This window comes from Mauremys reevesii, linkage group 6 (genome assembly GCF_016161935.1).
Source record: "Mauremys reevesii isolate NIE-2019 linkage group 6, ASM1616193v1, whole genome shotgun sequence".
Taxonomy (NCBI): domain Eukaryota; kingdom Metazoa; phylum Chordata; order Testudines; family Geoemydidae; genus Mauremys; species Mauremys reevesii.
Window position 1 is genome coordinate 14,862,658 of NC_052628.1, and position 23,295 is coordinate 14,885,952.

The 23,295-nt window shown below is 41.6% G+C and overlaps 1 protein-coding gene across 2 annotated transcripts in view; it reads right to left on the minus strand.

Annotated features, from left to right (window-relative positions):
- The window catches only part of DYM (dymeclin), a 367,304-nt gene that overhangs the window by 306,534 nt on the left and 37,475 nt on the right, over positions 1-23,295 (minus strand). For both annotated transcript variants that reach the window (XM_039543377.1, XM_039543378.1), the window contains exons 4-6: positions 10,415-10,467; positions 9,385-9,478; positions 7,330-7,463 (exon numbers count right to left, since the gene is read on the minus strand). In XM_039543377.1, the coding sequence (XP_039399311.1) occupies positions 7,330-7,463; positions 9,385-9,478; positions 10,415-10,467 (281 nt within the window). The remainder of the gene's footprint in view (positions 1-7,329; positions 7,464-9,384; positions 9,479-10,414; positions 10,468-23,295) is intronic.

A 23,295-nucleotide genomic window follows, 5' to 3' on the forward strand; every position in this document is an offset into this window, starting at 1 on the left:
GGTCATCTGCACAGATTGAACCTAGGACCTCTGGGCTTAGAAACATGAGCCTCTTCTGTTTGTACTAAATAACCAAGTGCATTAGATAGAAATTTCTGAATGCAGTAGCAGACTCTATGTCAGGGGTCGGCAACCTTTCAGAAGCAGTGTTTCGAGTCTTCATTTATTCACTCTAATTTAAAGTTTCGCGTGCTGGTAATACATATTAAGGTTTTTAGAAGTTCTCTCTCTATAAGTCTATAAAATATTGTTGTATGTAAAGTAAACAAGTTTTTTAAAATGTTTAAGAAGCTTCATTTAAAATAAAATTAAAATGAAGATCTTATCAGTTTAGTGCAGTGGTTCTTAACCCTGGGGTGCACGCACCCCCTGGGGCAGGGCCGGTGCAAGGATATTTTGTGCCCTAGGCGAAACTTCCACCTTGCACCTCCCCCCGCACCACCACCACTTGCACATTGGTTCATTGAGGGGCAAATCCCAATGAGCCTTTACAGACCCCAAGGGCCAGCCATGCCCAGAGGCCAGCCATGCCCAGGGGCTGCTTCCCAGACCAGGTTTCGCCCCCTGAACTCCCCTGGAGGGTGCACAGCCCCCCCGCAAGCCCTCCCCACCCCACCCAGGTGGCCCCCGACCTGAGTCAACTGGCTTTGCTGGGCTTGGACCCCTGCAGCAGCTCGGCAGAGAGGAGCCGCCTTCCGGAGGCACCGGAGAGCCAGAGCGTCCCACTTGCGGCAGCAGCGAGCCCCAGCCACAGAGGAGCCGGCGCGGTGCAGGGGGGCAGCAGCCCTACAAAGGCAGCGGCGTTGTTAGCGGGAAACAGCTGTGCCCCCCGCGGCCCCTCCTGCCCAGGCTGTGGCCCGGCGCCCCCCCGGGGGCTCCTGCAGGCTGCAGTGGATGTGTGCAGGTGCCAGCCCCCATGCACCCCCAGCTTCCCCCTTGCCTAGGGTTACCATATTTCAACAATCAAAAAAGAGGGGAGAGCCCTGCCCTAGCCCCGCCCTCATCCACTCCTTCCCACCCCGATTGCCCCGGTCAGAACCCCCAACCCCCCCCCCGCTCCTTGTCCCCTGACTGCCCCCTCCTGGGACCCCTGCCCCTAACTGCCCACCAGAACCCCACCCCCTACCTAAGCCTCCCTGCTCCTTGTCCCCTAACTGACCTCTCCTGAGACCCCCACCCTAACTTTCCCTCTAGGACCCTACCCCCTACCTGTCCCCTGACTGCCCCAACCCTATCCACACCCCCACCCCACACAGACCCCCAGGTCTCCCACACCCCATCCAACCACTCCCCACCCCCTGACAGGACCCCCAGAACTCCTAACCCATCCAACCCTCCCCCTGCTCCCTGACTGCGCCCTGGGACTCCCCTTACCATGCCCATGTCGGTCAGACGTTGGCTCCATGTGGAGGCAAAACTCCACATGGAGTGCTGAGGCAGCCGGAGGGGGGGAGCTGCAGGAGGGGCAGTGGTGGCTCACACTTCCGGGAGCTGCAGAACCTGAGCGAGCCTGGTGAGGGGGAAGCCTGGGGGCGCGCCTGCCTGGACTGCGGCCCAGTGCCCGCCCCCCCGGGGGGGGAGGGTTCCTGCAGCAAATGCATGCGGGCAACGGTCCCCATGTGCCCCCCGGCTCCCCCCTCACCGTGCTCGGGCTTTGCGGCTCCTGGGAGCGTGAGCTGCCGCCCCTCCCACAGCAGGCTCAGGGCCCTGCGCCCTGGCGGCTCACACTCCTGGGAGCCGCAGAACCCGAGCGTGGTGAGGGAGGAGCCAGGGGGCGCGCCTGCTGCTGGTCTGGGATCTTGGCCGCTGGCCCCACTCAGCCTCCTGCTGGCCTGGGGTTCTGTTCACTCAGTTGGCCGCGTGCCAGGCAAAATCAGCTCGCGTGCCAAAGGTGGCATGCATTCCGTAGGTTGCCGACCCCTGCCCTATGTGGTCTAGCCATAGAAGGGGGACAAATGCCACTGTTATGTTTCAATTTTCCTCTTATATTTGGTTCTATAACTTTGCTCATTATAAGCCTAGCATTGTAATTGCAACAGTATGTTCTAACAGCCTTTCTTCTCATACACTTTTTGGACCACAAAAGTTGCCACTGGGCACTTTAATTGATGCTAAATGCAACAATATGAAGCTCTTTAAACCTAAAATATAGTCTGCTGAGAAAGCACAAGCTGGACTCACTTGCATAGATCACACACTATACATAAAATGAGTAGGTACCATCTTTCAGATGAGTCACGACTACCCTCTAACTAACAGTTTGCTGTAAAAAAACTGTGCCGTCAATGAACTGCCAAACACAAAATGCTTACATATTTATAAAAGATATTGTTGCCATTGAGCACTCAGTATTTTCCCACACATCATCACTCTAATACATTGTACAATCCTTTTCATTTAGAAATAGCAGAAATCTTGCAGAAGGTGTTAATGTTTTAGTTCATTCTAGCAAGACTGTGGTGCACTGCAATAGTATGTTCTCAGTTTGTGCCAAGATCCCAGGTATCTAAGTTAGCCACATTAAAATCAAAGAGTGCTTTACTCAAATATGGGCCTCTGGCTAGAAACACTAGAGAACAGATGCTAAAAAACAAGAGAGTAGGAAAGCAGACTGTACACAATATTGACTTACAGAGTGGCTTTTAGGGGACCTTGGAAGAATTCTGCCAAGGTGACCTTGAAAAGAGGTAGCTGCTCTCTCAACGTCAAGGTGAATGACACATAAGGAAAAGGGCTGGAATCACAGGAAGCATGGATTATTATGAATGACCACAGAAGGTGATTCTTTGCAAGTGGATTACAATTAAGTTTTCAACAATAATTTCTATTGATTAAATAAAGTTATTTTTGTGGGTGGAAGGAGTCCATGTGGGCCATGTGTGCACAATCAATAAGGAATAACAATAAGCCCAACTGTATATCAGGCTGTAATGCTAAAGGTCCTTCATAAGCCATAACAAAGCTAAAGCTGATAACATCCTCAGAACCCAGATATGGAACTAATGTCTTCATTTATGTACAGATTATTTGTACTTTTATTAAATAATATATTTCATAAGATTTGCCCAAATGCACTGCCATCTGAAAGAGGGAGAAACACCAATAACCTAGTGCAGCAGCTGAAAAGCCAGTGAGAACTGTTCAAAACTGTTTCTTTTTAATAAGTAAACAGTTCATCGTATGTAGTGCTAAGTAAATAAGCAAATACAAAATGCAATAATAAATCAGCATATACTTTGTGACACTAGGGGGAACTCTAAGGTACCAGGAATGAAAAAAATTACTTTGGGAAGCTACTGTTGGTATAGTTATACAAGGGACCTTAAATTCATTTAATTTTTTCCTCTTTCTTTACTAGGTCAAAATACAACATCTTTTTTAAATTATTATATTCTTTGGTGACACTTCAGTCATGTATTTTTCCAATATCCTAAATTTACAGACTGTAAAAATCCATCAGCCTACTACAATATTAGATGTATAATCGTAATACTGTGTAAAACTGTTTAGGATCCTCAAATAAACCAGTACTCCAGTGAGGTTTGTAAGAAATAACCCCATTTTACAGAGGGGGGACCTGACGCACAGAAGTAACTGGCCCAAGTCCACAGTAAAGCAGTGACACAGTTGAAAAGGAACCCAGATTTTCAAAAATCCGGTCCCCTGCTCTAACCAACAGACCACACACAGTTACCCTCTTAATTTATAGCATTCAACTAACAATCTACTAATCTAAGATGATTGCTAAGTAACTTTGTCTATACTGCTCCATATGCACAAACTTATACTTAAACTTCATAAATATCTTTATGACTTACAGTCAAATGGTGCTAAATACTGTCCAAGTACTGTACAGATATCTAGACATCTACTCTACAGACATATAGCTCAGTGATATTAGTTATTCTGAATACTGTAGAACATGGAATTCCCTCATCGTTAAGAATAAAAAGATTATTGTGGTTCTGACGGTAAAATAAAGCACTTAAATGTCACTTTTCTCATCTGGCATTTCCCTGTGTGTTGTTACTATGCTGTATTAGACAACTAAGCAATATCTCTTTACCAGGTGAAAACCCACGTTCACTCTGCAGTGATAGTTTATTGTAATCAGGCACTGCTTGTTTAATGTATCAGCTAGCTGACCTCATTCTTAGAGATTACTCATCACAGCTTAAAGACATTAAACCATTTCAACATGTAGCTGTTAATCTTCTGGCACCAGAAGTCTGGTTTCCCCAGAGCAACAGCAGGCGCCAAGGAGTTAAATAGATTTTAATGAATGGTTTTCACTAGTCTATGCACGAACAATTATTATGCACTCAAGACACATGCCCTTGCCTGGGCTGACTGTTTGAAGGAAGCCCATATTCAGATGCTTGTGGGTTCTTTTTTCCACAACCCACACACATTGTATTAGAATTCTGACACCAGCCATCCATGCTGAAGAAAGCAAAGTAATTGGTTTTATTCAATAAGCCACATAAGATTAGAACCTTAACCAAAACTTTATTGTAAAGCCAGGAAATTGAGAGGCAAGGTTTGCACACTAACCTTCACTCTGCCTCCTTGTGTGCGCACTCTACAATAATGTCTCATTTCAGGATGACAACACTATTCAAAACAGTCTTCAGCAAATGAAGCATTATATTGAAGAATATTTTTATAATTGTAAATGGAATGGATACACAGTGTTCATGTTTTAAAAAGACTTTTTGTAATACACATCAGCAAGTAATAAGGAGAAAGTAACTATTCAGGTTGCTAAAGTAAGCTCAGCTCTTCATTTCCTTACTTCTGCAATGAAAATTATGTCCATTTTAAGCTGTCTGGGGCAGGAAACTGATATTTGTCAACACAACTTCTGCTCTGTGACTGCTATATAAATAATAATACCTCAACATTTATATTACACTAACCAATTGTTGCATTATCAAATGCATGTATGACTCTATTATTACTTTTGCAACAGAACCACTGAAAAATTGTAAGAGATTGTATATAAGAGATCATGCAGTCCATCTTCCTATCAGTGCAGTCTTTTGCCCATCTTAAATTTAAACACTCCTTGCACTAGGCTTCCATCACTTTACCTGGAAGACTATTCCACAATCTCTAGAGGTTCTCACAAGAAAAATTTTGATGGCCTTACAGCGTGGCCACCAACTCTTGCTGGTGGCCACTCTGACAATTTTTCCTAAAATACTTAATTAATTTTAGGAAAAACAAATAAATATGCATATATCCAAATCACTGTAATTTACTTATGTAGGGTTTTTTTGCAGACTCAGTAATAAAAATAATGTGCAGTTGTCTCTATTCTTTTCTGGACCTAAACAGAATAGAAACAAAATAAGGTGCTTTGCACATTCTTGTCTATTCTGTTGTTTCTTATGCTTTTTAGACTGCTTTTTTCTTAAGACGTGCTAGCTAGTAAGGCTGCTGCTATGAAAAATTATATATGTATATTTGTATGTATCACTTTTCACAGCAGACTTATTAGCTAGCTGGGAGGCAGTGAAAAGTGATATTAACATACATACAAATATCGCTTTCCACAGCAGACTTGCACAGCCCCAGCAAGCCAGGGGACAAATTAAGCCGTGGATGGAGAGGTGGGTAGGGAGGCAGTGGGGGCCAGGGGGGTGGTTGTGAGCCCAGGGCTGAAGCCCGAAGCCTCCCAGCAGGGAGACGGAGCCTGAAGCCCTGTGGCTGCAGTCTGACACCTGCCACCCCAGGGCTGGAGCAAGAAGCCCGAGCCCCACCACCCCTGGGAAATTCATACAGCTGCCTGCTCCTCTGGCATTTGTGGCTGCAGAGGAGGGCAGGGCCCAAATCCCTGCAGGCAGCACCAGGGGAGGGGCCACTGTTTTCCACCTCTTCCCCATCACTGCCCAGGAGGTTGTGGCCACAAGAAAAGCCTCTGGTGGCCGCATTTGAGAAACATACTCTAACTGGTTTCACTGTGAGGAAGCTGTCTCTAATTTTCAGCTTACATTCACTTTTCTATATTTTTCTTGTTGAGTCAGACAATTTTTTTTTTAAATGGAGTACAACTATTATCCACAAGTGAATTTTACCTGCATCATTTATTAATGGTTCTACTGTATCCATAGTGCTGCTCTTTCCACTTGATATATTAGTAAAAGCTCTTTATTCGCTTTGGCTGCTAGTTTTTATGAAATTTTGTCTTTTACATATAAAATTGTACATTCCTTTAAAAAAATAAAAAAAAGATGAAAGATACAATACACAGACAGTGAGGAGGAATTTCAGATACAACTGCAGGAAGAGATTCCAGCAGCTGTGGTCTGAAGGACACATCAGAGTGTCTATCCCTAGAGGCTTTCCTTCCAAGTCCTGACAAAAATTATTTCTATTTAACTTGTGATCTTGACAGAGATCATAGCACATCAGCATGGGCAGAGGGGGACTAAGGTTTTGTCGGTGCATTCTTTAAAACACTAGGGAGCACAATCGTCAACAGTGGGAATCAAACCTAGGTGTCTTATATAAAAGTCCAAAGCATTGCTACTAAGCTAGCAGGCATCCTGCAGGACAATAGAAATTAGAAATAATGGATCTAAACATTTAGGACAGATCCCTTACAGGACAACATTTTTGCTTCATCTTAGTAATATCAAAGAGGATCAAATACACAATTCTCACAAATATTTAAGGAAAAAGATCTCTAGATGTTAGTGAACTCGATGAGTGGCCAGTTTAAGAAAACCAAATGCTTTCAGATTCCCCCAAATTACTGAACATGCAATTTCCTGAGCAACTATAAAATCATTTTTTCCTATCATGGAAGCACAATATACAGCGCTGATCCAGGTATATTTGCAAACGACTTTTTGGTTCTCACCATCTCCCTGTACTCAACAAGGCAGATGACATTTCTCCCGAACTCCCCTATTTTCCACCCATCCCACTCCCCCCCTCTACTAGGCTTGGAACCTCGTCCTCTGATGAGGCAGGTCTTATACTTTGGGGTGGGGCTCTTGGAGCACAAATATGGATGATGCAGTCTTCTGATCAGATGGCTTTAATCTCCAATGGGAGCAGAGGTAGGCCCATGCTGAGTGCTTTTGAAAATCCCACTAGACACACTTTCAGGCTCTCCTCAGGTTCAAAGTTTCTCCAGCTGGTTTTTCCATGGCTGATGAACACCTCGATATATAGCATAATTACTTTACTATTTCAAATTTTGAAGTGATGTTTGGACTTGAAGCTGAACTGGGTGCTATAGTAATTATAAAAAACGTTTTTCAACAAATTCACATCTATGGAGCATTGCTTGTTTCCACGATAATATGCAATACCTACCATATGAGCCTGGCTTTCTCTCCTCGTAAGTAAAATGAAGTTGCAGTTCCTCTTCTGACATCTGACATATGAACACTTTTAACAAACAGCAAATAATGAACAATGCGTTGTGGGCCTGCCAAATAAAAAGATGGCTAGAAGGGAAAACAGAAAAGTAAACAAGAGTCAATAATGTTTTACTTATTAATGTTTCGCAATAGTCGTGACTAGGTGTGTGTAACAGTGAATGGAAAGATTCCTGCAGCCCATATGAGGCAAAGGCAAGTCTCAAGTGACTAAAATGTGAACACTCAATAGCAAAGAAAATGTATTTAAAAATAAACGTTTCTTTTCAAGACGACGCAGCCTTCTTGCTACATATAGTTTAGTACTATTATTAAAAGCATCACAGTTACCATTAAGTGCCATTCTCTTCAGGAAATTGACTAGCTAGTCTATTATCTTTTTTAATCTCTATACCTCAGAGGTCCCCAATCTGTGGGGCACCCCTCGGGGGGCATGGAGGAACATTCAGGAGAGCGTGGTTGGGGCCCCAGCCTCAGCCCCGGGCACCTGCGCTCGGGGCACCAGCTGCCGGCTCAGCCCCTGGCCGAGGTTCCGCTCCCAGCCTCAGCCCCCTTATCCCTGTCCGTGTCCTCCATTCCCACAGCTGTGGACCCACTCCTGGCCCCACTGGACAGGGGAAAGATGGGGTGCGAGGTAAAAAGTTTGGGGACCCACTGCTACGTACTATAGGGCAGTCTCAAATGGACTGAGACCTCTTTAAATCTCACTCTTTCTGCATGGAAATTTATCCCCAATCTTATCCCTTTACGTGCACGAATATTACTCAGATGACACTCAAGGTGGAAGACGTTCAGTGGATTTCAGGAGCAACAGCAGTAAGTCCAGTTACTCTTCACAACTTTTCCCCCAGATTTCTAGGCATGAAGGCAATCCAGGAGGGAACTGTATTATGTTCCTCTGGGTACCTACGTGCAGCTTCAGGGGGACCTAGTCAACAGCAATATATGCAGCTCCTGCTGAAGCCACGCTGTCAAGGGGCTGAGGGGCCAACACAGCAGCAGCCAAAATGATGATTTATTTCCTCTGGACATAAGAGAGATTCTCTCTCAATGGATCCCTAGATTAGAAGAGGAGTTGGCCTCAAAATGTCTGCAAACTCCTCCTTCCCCTGCCAGGAAAGAAATTTCCAAGGAAAAAAAAATCTTTGGAAAGTTTCCTGGAAAACTATACTTCTGAAAGTCTAACTTCTTGAAGTTTTCATCCCTCACCGGGAGGGAAGAGGATTGGAAAGGCAATCTGATCATACGATTTGAAAGTAGTGGAATTTTATATCATTTTCTATTCTGGCCTGGTCAGAGTTTCAAGTATTCTAGAAATAATGCGCTGATTTTAAAATAAATTTAGATTAGCTAAAAAGCTTTATCAGATGACTTATAATATGCCTTAAAGAAAGCATCTCAGTTGAAAAATAAATGTTTATTTTACAAAATAAACAGCCAGTAGCATGGCATGAGAGCCACTGCTACTACAGGTTAAGGAAAACAAAATCCCTAGAGCATCAGTTGTTCTCTTAAATTTTATTTATGCTCCAAGGAATTTTGAGTCACAGACTATAAACCTAGCAAAGGAGTATTTGCACAGCATTTTTATTGTCTGTCATGCACAGACACCCACAGAAAGAAGTGGGATAGCAGTGCCTAGGACTGCAGAGTGAGAAGGGCAGAGATTAATCCAAAGTTATATAAACATATGTTTGTTGCACCATTTAGACCCACTCACACAAATGGAAAACTTCTGTTCTTCTGTAATGGCACAACTGTACATATTATACTCCAATCCCAGTGATTGAAATACACAAGATACTTGTTCCTCTGAAATTACAGTAGTTTCTCTTTTAAAAACAAAAATAAACTTTAAGAAAAACCTGAATTTTCACCTTGCCGATTAAGGTATTTATGGAGCAGCCATCATTGCATTACCCAAGAGCTATCAACAAGTTGAACATTTAAAACATAAAAGGGAACTCCTGGCATTTCACTGCCAACTTACTTTTGACATTCCGCCGAAATTTTCAACTCTTTGGTTCTAGAAAGGAAGACTTTAATCAATGCCCCAAGATTTCCTGTTCGAGGATTGTTCTCAACTAGATGAGGGATTGAAAAGATTAGAGTACATTTGTAATTTAAATTATGATAATTAATTCAAACACTGGATATATAGAACGGGAATTACTCTCCATTGCACATTTTATGTATTTTTTTAAATAAACACACACCAAGGCTACTTTTTTATAGTTTTTTTTTTTAAACAGTCTATAGTGAAAGATGGCTCCTGTCCATGTTTCTGCTATTGCAAGATTGTTCACTACACTACATTTTCCAACCTAAATTTAAAACATTCCGAACAATGGAGCCACACCATTTCTTTCAGGAGACTATTCCAAAGCTCAATAGGTCTCACTATCAGGAAAGTGTGCCTGACTGTGACAATAATATCATTTCATTCCTCACTCTTCTACCATCCCTGGTTCCGCCCTGCATAATCTCTCTCTATCAGCATTGCTATCCTTTCAATATTTTAGAAGTTTCTATAGTGTAATGAACAGAGTTAACATTGCAAGTTAAAACTTAAAACATCCAGGGAATCAAATTATAATTCAGAATGAGAAGCAGGATATGCACTCATCTTCTAATTCCAGTGTCAATTCCACATGACAGGTGTCACATACTATACTCCATATCTGCCCACTGATATTCTACTTCTAAAGGGGCAATGCTTTAAAAATCATCATTTAAAAGAAGTCTGTTCAATTACTAAAATAACCGTGCCCAAGTCACTTCCTTCTGTTGGCAACACACAGAATAATGTGACAATGTTACATTTAAACAGCACAAATTAGAAGAATTTGTTTTCATCTTCCACTTGGGAGACAAATATGATTTTAAAAATCTCACTACCAAAATGCAGACGAGCTAAATTAAATAAATACAGACACAGAAGTTTACATGAACAGTGATTTATCAGAAAAGTTGACAACAAACAAAGAAATATGTGAAGACATCAAAATAATCTCTCTCACCTAAAGACTTGAAGATTGAGATGGTGGCTTCTTCCAACAGCTTTAACTCAGCACTGAAGACGAAGAAAGGAAGCATTTAATTATATGAGCAATAACAATCCCTGAGCCTATAGATGCCTGCCACTTGTAGAATACAATTACTGCATTTAAATACATTTGTTATAGTGCAGTACTGCAATTCCTATGACCTTGTAATTTTAGTTACTCCATTTACCTCACTCACATAGACTACGCGCGCTATTTGAAGTAGTGTGGCCATACAATGGACAATTAACATTCATCTCACTCTGTCAAACAATTCATATTTAAAGTGGGCACATCATTTCAATGTCATAAACTTCACTCATCCCAGGCTTGTTTTGGAATAAGCCCCTGAAAATAAACATAGGTCTACAGTTTCAATTTGTAGAAAAAGTTTGCTTTTGTACTAGGAATATCATTGCATCATGAGTGGATATAAAAGGAAGACTCTAACCCTTTTCTAAAACTGAAAGTGCCTCCATAAGCAAACATTTAATTTCAGACTTAATACTGTAACCCAGTTTCAATAATTATTGCATGTGGTTACAACAGATGCAATTGTAAATCATGTATATGCCAAGAGGATAGGATTTTTACAAGTTCACTAACTGCCAGATGACATATCTATATCAAAACTTCTACTTACAAAGGTTTTATAATGCAAAGGGGGGGGGAGAGGGAGGAAGAGGGAAGGGAATCAAACAACCTTAAAATAATCCCAACTATGTGAAACCTATATAATACATACTTTGTGGTGTACGTATAGGCCTGAAAAGCATTGTACAAATTAACTAATCCTCGTATAATCCTTGTGAAGTAAATCAAGTATTTGCATTTTAGAGACAGGAAAAACAAAAACAGTATGTAGGCATCTTGCCCAAGACCACGTTAAATGGGACACCTCTATACGGCTTCTATATTAGATATTTAAGGATCCTGCCAATATGTACCAAGGAAAGATAAGATTCCTTAACAACAGAATGTAAATTTCCCCTTTTCCAATTTAGTGTTGTTAACCTGACAAACTCCATTGAAAAGAACAGATTTAAAATTTTTTATTAAAGCTAACGTTAAAATTATATAATACACAGGTTAAGGAAAGAGTGTTTATACATCTGGGTATAATGCTTAACTTATCCCAAAGTACAAATTTTGGTTTAAAAGTCATAAAATACGTATACATCGCTACCTCGATATAACACCACCCGATACAACACAAATTTGGATATAACGCGGTAAAGCAGTGCTCCGGGGGGCAGGGCTGCGCACTCCAGTGGATCAAAGCAAGTTCAATATAACATGGTTTCACCTATAACGCGGTAAGATTTTTTGGCTCCCAAGGACAGCATTATATCGAGGTAGAGGTGTAGTACATAATCTGCAATAACCCAAATTAAGGTTAATAAATTTAATGATACTGTTTAGATATTAACAACCAAATATTCAAGTACATCACTCATAAAAGGTTATACTGAGAGTAGCTTGTGGAAAGGAAATATAGCAATGAGTGTAGATTGTCCCTCAGTAATTGAGCATTTAAGATAGGCTGCCACTCAGTAAATACAATCCATCACAGAAGTATTTCACTATGTATACAAAGCCAATACGTTTTTTTGGGTGGGGAAATGTCTTTTACACTTCCAGGTCCAGCTTGTTTGTTTTAAGAACCTGGTACAAAGTAACATGCTACGATCAGTAGAAAAGCTGGAGTCTATTAAACTTCCATTTTCAAAACCCCCAGCCTAGGATAACTTGCAGTTCAATGAGTTTTCTGACAAGCTGACAGTCTATAGGTAATTGCCTATTATCTCATCAAAAACAGCTAGACATATTTTACCAAGTGCAACTGTGAAATGGGATTTTGTTTTTCAAGTTGTCACCTTCTGAATACATATAAGGTAAATATCACAGCATGAATTTTCACTAAGCACCAAGAGATGTTTAGAGGCAGAACTGAGTCTCGCAAGTAAAGAGGACAGTTAAAAGACTAGATTTCTGCTCCTTGCTCTGTCACCAGCTCACTCAGATATCCTTGGGCAAGACACTTATCCTCTCAAGGCCAAATTCATTGCTGGTGTAAACAACTCTAGTTATTTGAAGCTGTCATTTATAAAATGGGCAAAGCAATACAGGAGTGAGCATTGTGGTCAGTCTTTCAGAATGAAAATGAGGGTGGCACAAACATCCTAAATGGATTTGGGCCGGGGGAGGATATCATATTAGCCCAAGGCTGAGAAAAATCTAGAGGGATTTTGTTTGCTTTACCGTAAAGGGGTTGAATAGAAAACTATGCTTTTTCATTCTCTTATATATTTCTGCCTCTTCTAAGCTTCATCTGTCTTGATGTATCTTTTCATTCTCTCTCCACAGCCCCAAAGGCTTCCATGCACTAATTTCTTCCTACTGCACTTTATCTCTCAGCTCCAGCACACACCCTCACCTAGTTCTCTCGCCTCCGCAGATTTTCTCAATTTTGTTCATCTTTTCCCTCATGCATTTCCCATACATCTTTGCCCTACTGGTATAGAAGGTAAGCAGGCAGCCTTCCTCTACTTATCTGAAACACAGGTTACCAAAGAGATATGGAGGGTGAGCAGGTGAGTAGATCCCAATATCACCTGCCAATGCAGGTGTGTTAGTAAGCCTGGGAAAAGTGAGGATTCAATCCTTAGTGTTTGCAAAATGCTCTGAGATCCCTGGACAGAAAATGTTATGAAAGTGGAAAGTATTTATGTTTAAAAAGTCTTTACAATGGGAAATTAGGGGAAAGACCGACTTTAGTGGTTTCAGGAATCACCAAACATAAACCAACCTAGTTGCCAATCTCTTTTGCAGTCAGAGGCAACCAAAGACAGTAGTGCACTTTCTCTCTGGCAGAAAGTGACTCAAGAGCCTTCTTAAAAGCTCAAATCTCCTCTACTTGTGAGATATTTTGCCCACAATGTTTTCCCAGTTTGCACTCTCATATAGTAATTATATATCATCCCACATGTTCTCAATAGAATTCCTCCCTGTAAAACCAAGAGAGGTGCATCCAGAAGCCCAAACCTCTCCAGTGGGTTAAATATGAAACAGATTAGTTCCTGGGAGGTCTGGCTCTCCCACTCACCCTCAAATCAGGCAAAAGAACTACAGAAAAACAGGACTGAATGGATTAGCCAAACCAATCACCATACTCCAAGGAGACCTCCAAATTGAGATTCCATAGGAACTGCTATGCTGCATCAGATCCACGATCCATCTAGTCCAGAACTCTGTCTTTGACAGTGGTCAGAAGCAGACAGTTCACAGGAAAATGCAATAACCCTTTACAGTGGAAAGATTTGAGATAGTTTTCCCCCATGAAGGTCTAATCTTAATCCCTAAGGGTTAGATTTTGTCTTAAACCCTGAAATATCCCTTACAAATACTCTTATTCCACCCATTAACTATAGCAACTCTGGATATATTCTGGTTATCCATATAAACATCCAATCTTACTGAAATCTTGGTCTCAGTGACATCTTGTGGTAATGAGTTCCACAGTCTAACTATATGTTGACTGAAAGAGTACTCCCTTTCATCTACAACTTGACAAAATAAGAGCCATATTTGCAGAAACCTTGGGCCCAAATGCTTCTGAGGTGAGCGCTCAGTTCCACAGCAATGACAAAAATGAAGCCTGGAGAAATCTATATCCCCAAAAACTTCCCCAAACTTCACTTCACTATGCCATAGCATTTAATATGGAAGTATATTTGTGGGAGTAGGAGAGAAAAATGTATATAGGCCAGTGGGCAGGAAAGATCCATAGATTGTAAGGCCAGAAGGACCATTGTGATCATCTAGTCTGACCTTCTGTATAGCACAGATCACAGAACATCTCCAAAACAATTCCTAGAGAATATCTTTCAGAAAGACATCCAATCTTGATTTTAAATGGTCAGTGATGGAGACTCCACTACGACCCTTGGTAAATTTTCCCCATGGTTAATTACTCTCACCATTAAAAATTTATGCCTAGCTTCAATTTCCAGCCATTGGATCATGTTATACATTTCTCTGCTAGACTGAAGAGCCTATTGTTACACATTTCTTCCCCATGTAGGTACTTATGGACTGTAATTGAGTCACCGTTTAACCTTCTCTTTGTTAAGCTAAATAGATTGAGTTCTTTGAGTCTATCACTATAAAGTATGTTGTGTAATCCTTTAATCATTCTCCTGGCTCTTCTCTGAACTGCCTCCGATGTATCAACATCCTTCTTGGAGTGTGATACCAGAACTGGACACAGTATTCCAGCAGGGGACGCATTAGTTCCAAGCACAGAGGTAAAATAACCTCTCAATTCCTACTCGAGATTCCTCTCTATATGAATCCCAGGGCTGCATTGGTTCTATTGGCCACAGTGTCACTCAGAGCTCATGTTCAGAGGATTATACACCACCGCCCCCAAATCTTTTTCAGAGTCACTACTTCCCAGAATAGAGTCCTCCATCTTATAAGCATAGTCTACATTCTTTGTTCCTAGATGTATAGATTTTCATTTACAGGACGATCACAAGCAGAAATCCACTCTGTGACACTTCCCGGGGGTACCCAGGGTTGTGAGGCACCTTGCTACCACCTGCTTTTAATGTGAGGAAGCCTTGTCTGTGCCTGCCATGGGTCAGATCCCCAACTGAGATATGTCACTTTCTGGTGACCTGCCTTAACTTCAAAACCTTAAGAACATAATTTCCTATATAGATACATCACGCCTTAAATATTATCCATCCCTACATTTTGCAATGACTATGATGACCAGTGGGCTACTGGCTCTCAGAGATCACACTGCCACCCTTCCGTGAATTATTATGCATATATCTGACCCAAGAGATCCCTATAAAACCATATGCACACACTGTGTCCTCTGCCCACTGGCACCGCATTATGTCTGGGTCACACACTCCTAGCTAGTAAACATTCACATACAGCTAAGGATAAGCCAAACCCATCTATATACATCAACTTCAAAAATCACTTCAGCAATTCCTAGTGAAGCCTCTTGCATCCTGAAGAGCCCTTCCATGTTCCAAATGGATTATTTACTCTCACTTCCATGTCTCCTCCACCTGCACACACAGACTAGCTGCACACACTCTTCCTGACAAGATTACGGTCTCAAATTGCACGACACTCAAGGCTACATTCACATCAAATGCATTTCTGCTGCCCACAGGTGTTTCTGCCTTCTTAGGGGCTCAGCTACCAGTGTGGCTCAGACTGAATAAAAAAAGGAAGCTCAACTTCCAAACAGGGGTTTTCCTTAGTCTGTGGGCACTCATTTGGAAATGTTTTAGTGGTCCAAACCCCAGGATGTTAAAGAAGGCATCTACAGTCTCTGTGCAGAGGCAGTCAATTCAGAGTCTGAACTGTAGAAATGACACAACTGTTTTAAGCAGCATTTTTCTAGCAGTTCTCAGAATACAAACACACTCAAGCCAGTTTAATATCTGAAGATGACAAATGCTACATAACATATAATAAGTACTTCCAGCACTCTTCATCTACATCTCAAGGCACTTCAAAGGTGAGTGAATATCACTGTCACCAATTTACAGATGGGGAAACTAAGGCACAGTGAAGTCAAGAATGGTGTCCAAGTTTACCGCAAATCAGAGTCTCTGTCCTAGTACCCCTAGTATACAGCCTTCATAAGCATTGTCTTATCATAATCAATTTGCTAAGTCACTCCCCATCTTTACTAAATATTAGCGAGTGTTTTCCAATAAGCAATCTGACAAACAAAATCAAAGTGATTAAAGATGCTTAGACCAGGCCGCTAGATCCCTGCACGGATACAAAATTTATATCCATGGATTCAGATATCCAAGGAGCTGCAGGGCTCTAGCAACAATGAGTGAAACCAGCAGGGCCATGGTCTGTGACCAGGCCAAGAACCACAGCAGTGAAAGCAGCAGCATGTCAGGTTGCCGCTTGCAGGAGCCAGCGCCCAGCACGGGCAGCCCCTCCGACGTGGCTGCAAATATAAATTTTGTATGAGAGCCAATGAATAGGGTATTGGTAGGATCATGAGTCAAAGGAGTTATTAAAAAGGTTTTCAGTAGTAAAGCCAGTGTTTATGCTCCACGACGGAGTAACTTCACCAGTGAGATGAGCCATCAAATTTAATTTAAAAAAAAAAAAATCAGCAGATTATCCTGTGAATTGGACTATTTTGCAGCACAGTGAATTGACTGCATGCATGAGAGAGAAAGCAGTCATCTTGCACAATGTCTCATACTCTGCCTCCTCAATTTTAGTTTATGCTTGTTTGACGCAGAGAAACGCACATTTGCACTGCTGCCTGCTTTATAGTAGCTTCTGTAGTTGAATTTCAGAAAGACTAAACTTACTTGCCAATACATATTTTTTGAAATGTTAAAATTTCATCTCTGAGGTGGTCTCTTATTTCAGCTCTAGAAACACAGCTGTAATTGAAGACAAATGGTATAAAAATGGAAAACAGAATTAACGCCTACAGACATTACAATTTACTAGGTCTGAATGAAACAGGGACTTTCAATCTTCTATCTAAAAATCTGTCCAGCTGGCTGCTTGTCATCAGGATGTATTCCTTCCTGACACTGACAGACCGGGAGAATGTTTATTGCACTCCAACTACACTTGGGAGGGTCTCCTTGAATGCAGTATAATCTGAATCCAACAAAAAGGGAGGGGAGGAGTGGGGTTTTTTGTTTGTTTTTTTAAATGGGGGTGCTTAAAAAGATACCAAAGGCTCTTGTAACTCAGATTACCTGGTTAATTTAGCTTTTTTAATTGCTCCAGGATTGAAACTTTCAATATGAAGGGACAATAATCTCATAACCGTACCTCTTGTATTTCCTAATTTCTGAATGTTTGTCTTTGCAACTGTAACACTTTTAACTACGGTAGTTTTTGTTCCCTAGTTATTTTGAAAAGCAAACTGAAAAAACTCAAACTACCACCATTCTGTAGAACCAGACAAACTTCCTTCTTTGGTCAAAATGGTTAGACAGCATAGACTTCTCTAACTCTTTAGTCATTTTCCACTGAGAATAAAATATAGAGTTAAAATCTTGAAAACCAGGCACATCCTATTTCCTCAAGTTCAGACAACAAGAAGAAAAACATAGAATTGTATTTTGCCATTTTAAAATTTTATACTTTAAGTAAAAACATGCCTGCAAAATCTCAGCACAAGAGTTACAAGCACCCGGGGGGAAGGTTATAATGGAAGTGCCTGCACCACAAGTACAGCATTGCTACCATGCCCAAATATTGTAACACTATTCCTTTACGACTCAACATTATTATTAGGCCCTCAAGGATGCCTTATGAAGAGGGTGCAGTGTACACCTAAAAAAATCAGCCCATTTTAGGAAGCTGAGGCAAAGCTTAACAGGAAATGCAAAGTAAACTGCCATGTAAACTGTAACAGTCAGCTAAACTCAAGCAGAGGGGAAAAAATATGTGCAGGAAGCGGAAAAAGTTGCCTGAATAATTTTTCTGTTATGAAGACAGAACATGGACTATATTAACCACTTATGCAGAAAATGTCTCTGCATGTCATCAGCCAAGATTCATGAGGTGGCATGAGAGCAACAACACTAGCACTAGCTATTGAATTTGCTTTGCACCACAGTCCCCGCGGAGATGCTGTTTAGTTAATGAATGAATATAAAGATGGAAACTTATCTTAAGCATGGATCCTTTCATTAATCCACAGAGTAGCAGTGTTAGACTTCAAACTGTTTTCCAGTACTGATGAACAACGAGAGAATATTTTTCAAGGAGTAAAGTTCATTTAGTGGATTGATCCAGACTGTAGTTCAAGAATTCCAATCCCCCTACCCTGCCAAAAAATTCTCTCCATAAACTAATGGCAGCCTTATTGTCAGGTAGGACTTTTTTCAAAAAGTATTTATGATTTGACGTATTCAATATATGCTTGAAGTCATGTAATTCAGACGATTACTCACCCATACATGAGAACAAATTCGAGAAGTAACCTATGAACCAGAATCACAAAAGGAGTTGCAATATACACTCTACCTACCTATCAAGTATGTTTGAAGCAATAATTCATCCCAGGAAGATGTGTCTTATACACACACAGAAGGACAATCAAAAAGAGCCCTCAACTTTATCAGGTAAACTTTTGAGAGTCCCTCTACGTTTGTCACAGAATGAAAGGATCCTAAGCTAGACTCCACCATCGCTTTTCACAAAGCGACCACTCTATATCTGACCTATTGGTCCTCATCCTCAAAGGAAACCTGCACAATACCACTTTCAAAAGATTATCTTAAATTCATAACTTTACTGGACACTAAAAATCATGGACTGAATAGAAATACTCAATTTATGGTTTATTACAAACAATCAATCACTAACAACCCTCCTGCCAGCTACTCCCCCACACTCCTTTCTTCCCTATGACTGGAGGGGTGTAAATGGACCACTTCAACTTGAATGGTGCCTTGAAATATGTGTTAACCACTTATGCTAAACAATCTGTTCCAACTCGCATTTAGGTGTAACTTTCTGAGGCTATATGTGTATACTGCCTACTTTACAGTGGCACAGCCATGCTGCTGTAAGGTACACAGTGTAGCCACTCTTTGCTGGCAGGAGATAGATCTCCTGTTGGCAAAATAAAACCACCCCCAATGAGGCACTTTTTGTCATTAAAATTTTTGTCAGTCGGGATGTGTGTGTCTTTTTTCGCACCCCTGACCGACAAAAGTTTTAATGACAAAAGTGCAGCGCAGAGATAGCCTGCGGCTACATCTACACTACAGCACTTACAGCACCCCGGTAGCGCTTGTGGCGGAGACGCTTTAAGCCAACAGGAAAGAGCTCTTCTGTCAGCTTAACTCCTGCCGTCAAGAGAGGTGGTAGCTATGTCAGCAGGAGACGCTGTCTACACCAGCGCTTAGGTAGGTATAACTTATGTTGCTCAGGGGCATGTAGTTTAAATCACATAAATTACAATAAGTTACAACAGGTTTCAGAGGAGCAACCATGTTAGTCTGTATCTGCAAAAAGAACAGGAGTACTTGTGGCACCTTAGAGACTAACAAATTTATTTGAGCATAAGCTTTCGTGGGCAACGTAAATTATACCAAAGTAACCTGTAGTATAGACAAGGTCTGAGTAAGTTTCCCAGAGCTGAAGATAAGCTCTGTGCAAGCTCGAAAGTTTCTCTCTCTCACCAACAGAAGTTGGTCCGATAAAAGATATTACCTCACCCACCTTGTCTTGCTAATATTCTGGGACCAACATAGCTACAACAATACTGCATCCACTGTCACTGTTGGATTGCTCTCCACAGACTATTCTCAAACAATATTTAAATTTAACTGAAATCAGTTATGCTATTAATCTGGATATGAATATTTTTCTAGGTTAATTTTTGAAAAATTTATTTACATCTTTATTGAAGAATATTGTCCTAGACACACTTTTTCATTCTTGTTTTACCAAGTTACATCCTTATTATTAAACATTTTATGGAAAAAAAATCAATAGATTTACTTTAAACAATATTTGATCACTGCTCTACTTAATGAACTACCAAACTAGAAACAGTAGCTTCAGTTGCACTTCCAACATTTCTATGTCAGAGGAATCCCTGGTGAATGGAGCCTTCAGGCAGAGTGTTTGCAGTTACTACATGTTCAAGAGCTAAGGATCAGATTCAAGGAAAGAAGATCTATAGGTGAAAATCTTATAAATCCCCCAGTAGAAGCGGGAGTTACTTAGGGCATGGCTACACTTGCAGATGTAGAGCGCTGTGAGTTAAACCCGCCTTCGTAGAGCGCAGTAGGGAAAGCGCTGCAGTCTGTCCACACTGACAGCTTCAAGCGCACTGGCATGGCCACATTTGCGGCACTTGCAGCGGCATTGGGGCGGTCCATTATGGGCAGCTGTCGCAGCAAGCAAGTGACTGCAACGTGCTTTTCAAATGGGGGGGTGGGGTGGAGTGTGACAGGGAGTGTGTTGTGTGTATGTGGGGGCAGATAGAGTGGGGTTTTGGGGTGCTGAGAGTGTGTCAGCATGCTGTCTTGTAAGTTCAGACGCCCCTCGCCCCTCCGCCTCTCTCTCTCACTCACTCAAAGCAAACAGTAAATGTTTGCTTTTCTCTGAGCTGATAAGCAGCCTGCCAAACGGAGCTTTGAAAGGGCATTTCCACATTCCTGCAGCCAATTTCACAACAATGGCCACTTAAGGGGATTATGGAATGTTTCCGGAGGCTGATCACAGCGCAGTAATGCAACACCTCATTCCCACTGGCGCCGCAGCACTCCAGCAGGGGCTCAGCAAACATTATTCCACTCGCCGAGGTGGAGTACCAGCAGCGCTGTAGGTGTGGAGTCAGAGCGCTCTACGTGCCTTGCCAGTGTGGACGAGGAGTGAACTAGGGCACCCGAGGCTGCTTTATTGCGCTGTAACTCTCAAGTGTAGCCAAGGCCTAAAACAACTACCTCAAAGTCAGGGTATCAAAGTCATAAACACAAGGTGAAGAAGTTCTCAATTAATTCTGATTAATATTACATTGGCAGATATAAATAGAGGGAAGTCCACTGTATGGATATAATAGGTGTTAACACTGTACTGAAGAGGAGGACGAGGCAAACAATACATACATTAATCATTAACAAATTGTATATTTTACTTCTAGCAAAACAGGTCAGTTAATTATGTGCCTGAATTTTTACTGAGCCAGACAATCTCCATAGATTGACGCTGCTTAGAGCAAGCACCAACATGTCAAGAGGGCTTTTGGGGGGAGAAAGGGAAGAGCACTGAGACTTGTGATTCCAAAGTACATGCTATGCCAATATTCATGCACTGTTCTCAGCCAGCCTTGCTCAAGGAGAATTGCCTATCACTAGTAATGAGCAAACAGCAGCATGAACAATGACCACTGTTCTTTCAAAGTATTGCTAAGGAGAGACAAGGTGGGTGAGATAGTATCTTTTACTGTGAGAGAACTTCTGTGAGAGAAAGCTGTCTCTCACCAACTGAAGGTGCTCCAATAAAAGATATTACCTTTCGATAGTGCCTTTGGACCTTCCAGTGGTTTTGATTTTACCAAGTTGTGAACGCTTTCCAGGTGGGGAGAGGGGTAATTTATTTGCACAGTACTTTATTTTTAAAAAACAACAGTAGCACTTTAAGCAACATTGAAAGCAAATGTAGGTTGATTTGTACGTGCTTGGGAAGCTAATTTAGCGGTGCATTGAACATGCAAAAACCCACTCTAATTCACTGCACAATTTACCATTGCATACATTTTGGGTTTTTTGAGGGGTGGGGTGGGGGACTTTAATTTAATATGTTCACATACAAAGCAAAAGGCATTTCAGAAACATTATAGCAAAGCAAGGTCAACCTTTCTCAACTCATAAGTGAGAGAGTGCAGTGGAACCCCAGAGTAGATGATGAGTAGAGTTGGACAACATTTTTTAGATGAAACTGATCTGCTGAAATGCAAAATTTTGTATCAACCAAAACATTTCATGAATTTGTGTCACTTTTAGCAATTAAGTTTGGTCAAAAAAAATCAGAAATGTTGAAATGGTTTGTGACAGACTGACAATATCCTGATCAAACCCTATGGAATTAAGATAAAGTTTACTGAGTTAAGTTAAACCTTACTGAATTACGGTCAATACCTTTGGGCTCCATTGCATTCAAAATGCAATTATGTATATATTATTGTGCATTGTCTGTATCTTCTCTAGTAGGAGGTGGATGCTAATATATTTCCTCTATTATCAGCCCTTTGAAGCCACCTCCCTAGAGAGGTAACTACTTCAAACTGCTTTCTACACGGACCAACCAACAAAGAAAGGATTTTGGGATAAATAGCCAAATTGATTTTAAACTTGCTCAGGGTCTTCTTCCTGAACCAGCCACGGACAAGACCTCTAATCTATTGAGGGCCTCAATCCTTAGGGAAGTAATGGATGAATTGGCCTACTGAGGCCCCATAAGACTGTGATGAACTGGTGACCATAAAGGAAACTCTTTGGGTAGAATGTTGAATAACTGCACGTGTGCAGATTCTTTTATTAATGTTTTCTCTGTAATGCTTTTTTACCTTAAGAATAAAGTAGACTTGCAGAGGAAATACTGTGTGGTAACTTATAACTATGACAATTGCACTATTAACTGTTGCTGAGGAGGAAAGCAAAGCAGGCCCGCTTAAGGAATCTGATTTTCCTGGTGAATTCACAGTACAATCAGGAAGCTGTGCAGTCTAGAAATACTCTGGACAGAAGAAAGTAAGACAAGTCACCACCCAAGAGAGGTGACAACCAGAGGAGCCGAAAACCTGAGAGTAGGTGCCCTTGCTGGACTATAGAGGCAGAATATAGGGGCAGCAGCCCTGAACTGTGACATGGTTCATTTTTTTCATTTCTGAAATGACACATTTTGATGTTTCTGGCTAGATTAACAAAGCCTGAGGTCCCATTCGCAAAACCGAGGAGGACCCCCCCCTTTTATCCAATGGCTGAGTGGTTAGAGCACTCATCCAGGACATGGGGGACCCAAGTTCTAAACTCCCTTTTGCCTGATGTGAGGCAGGGACTTGAACTCTTGTCTCCCACCTCTCAGGTGAGTGCCCTAACCACAGGCTATAGGAATGTATTCTGGGTGAGTCTCAGGGCTTGTCTACACTGGCAATGTTAAAGTGCTGCTGCGGCAGCGCTTTAATGTGGCTGGTGTAGTTTCCGCACAGCGCTGAGAGAGAGCTATCCCAGCGCTCTAAAAAAACCACCTCCATGAGGGGCGCAGCTCCTAGCGCTGGTGCACTGTCTATACTGGCACGTTACTGCGCTGAA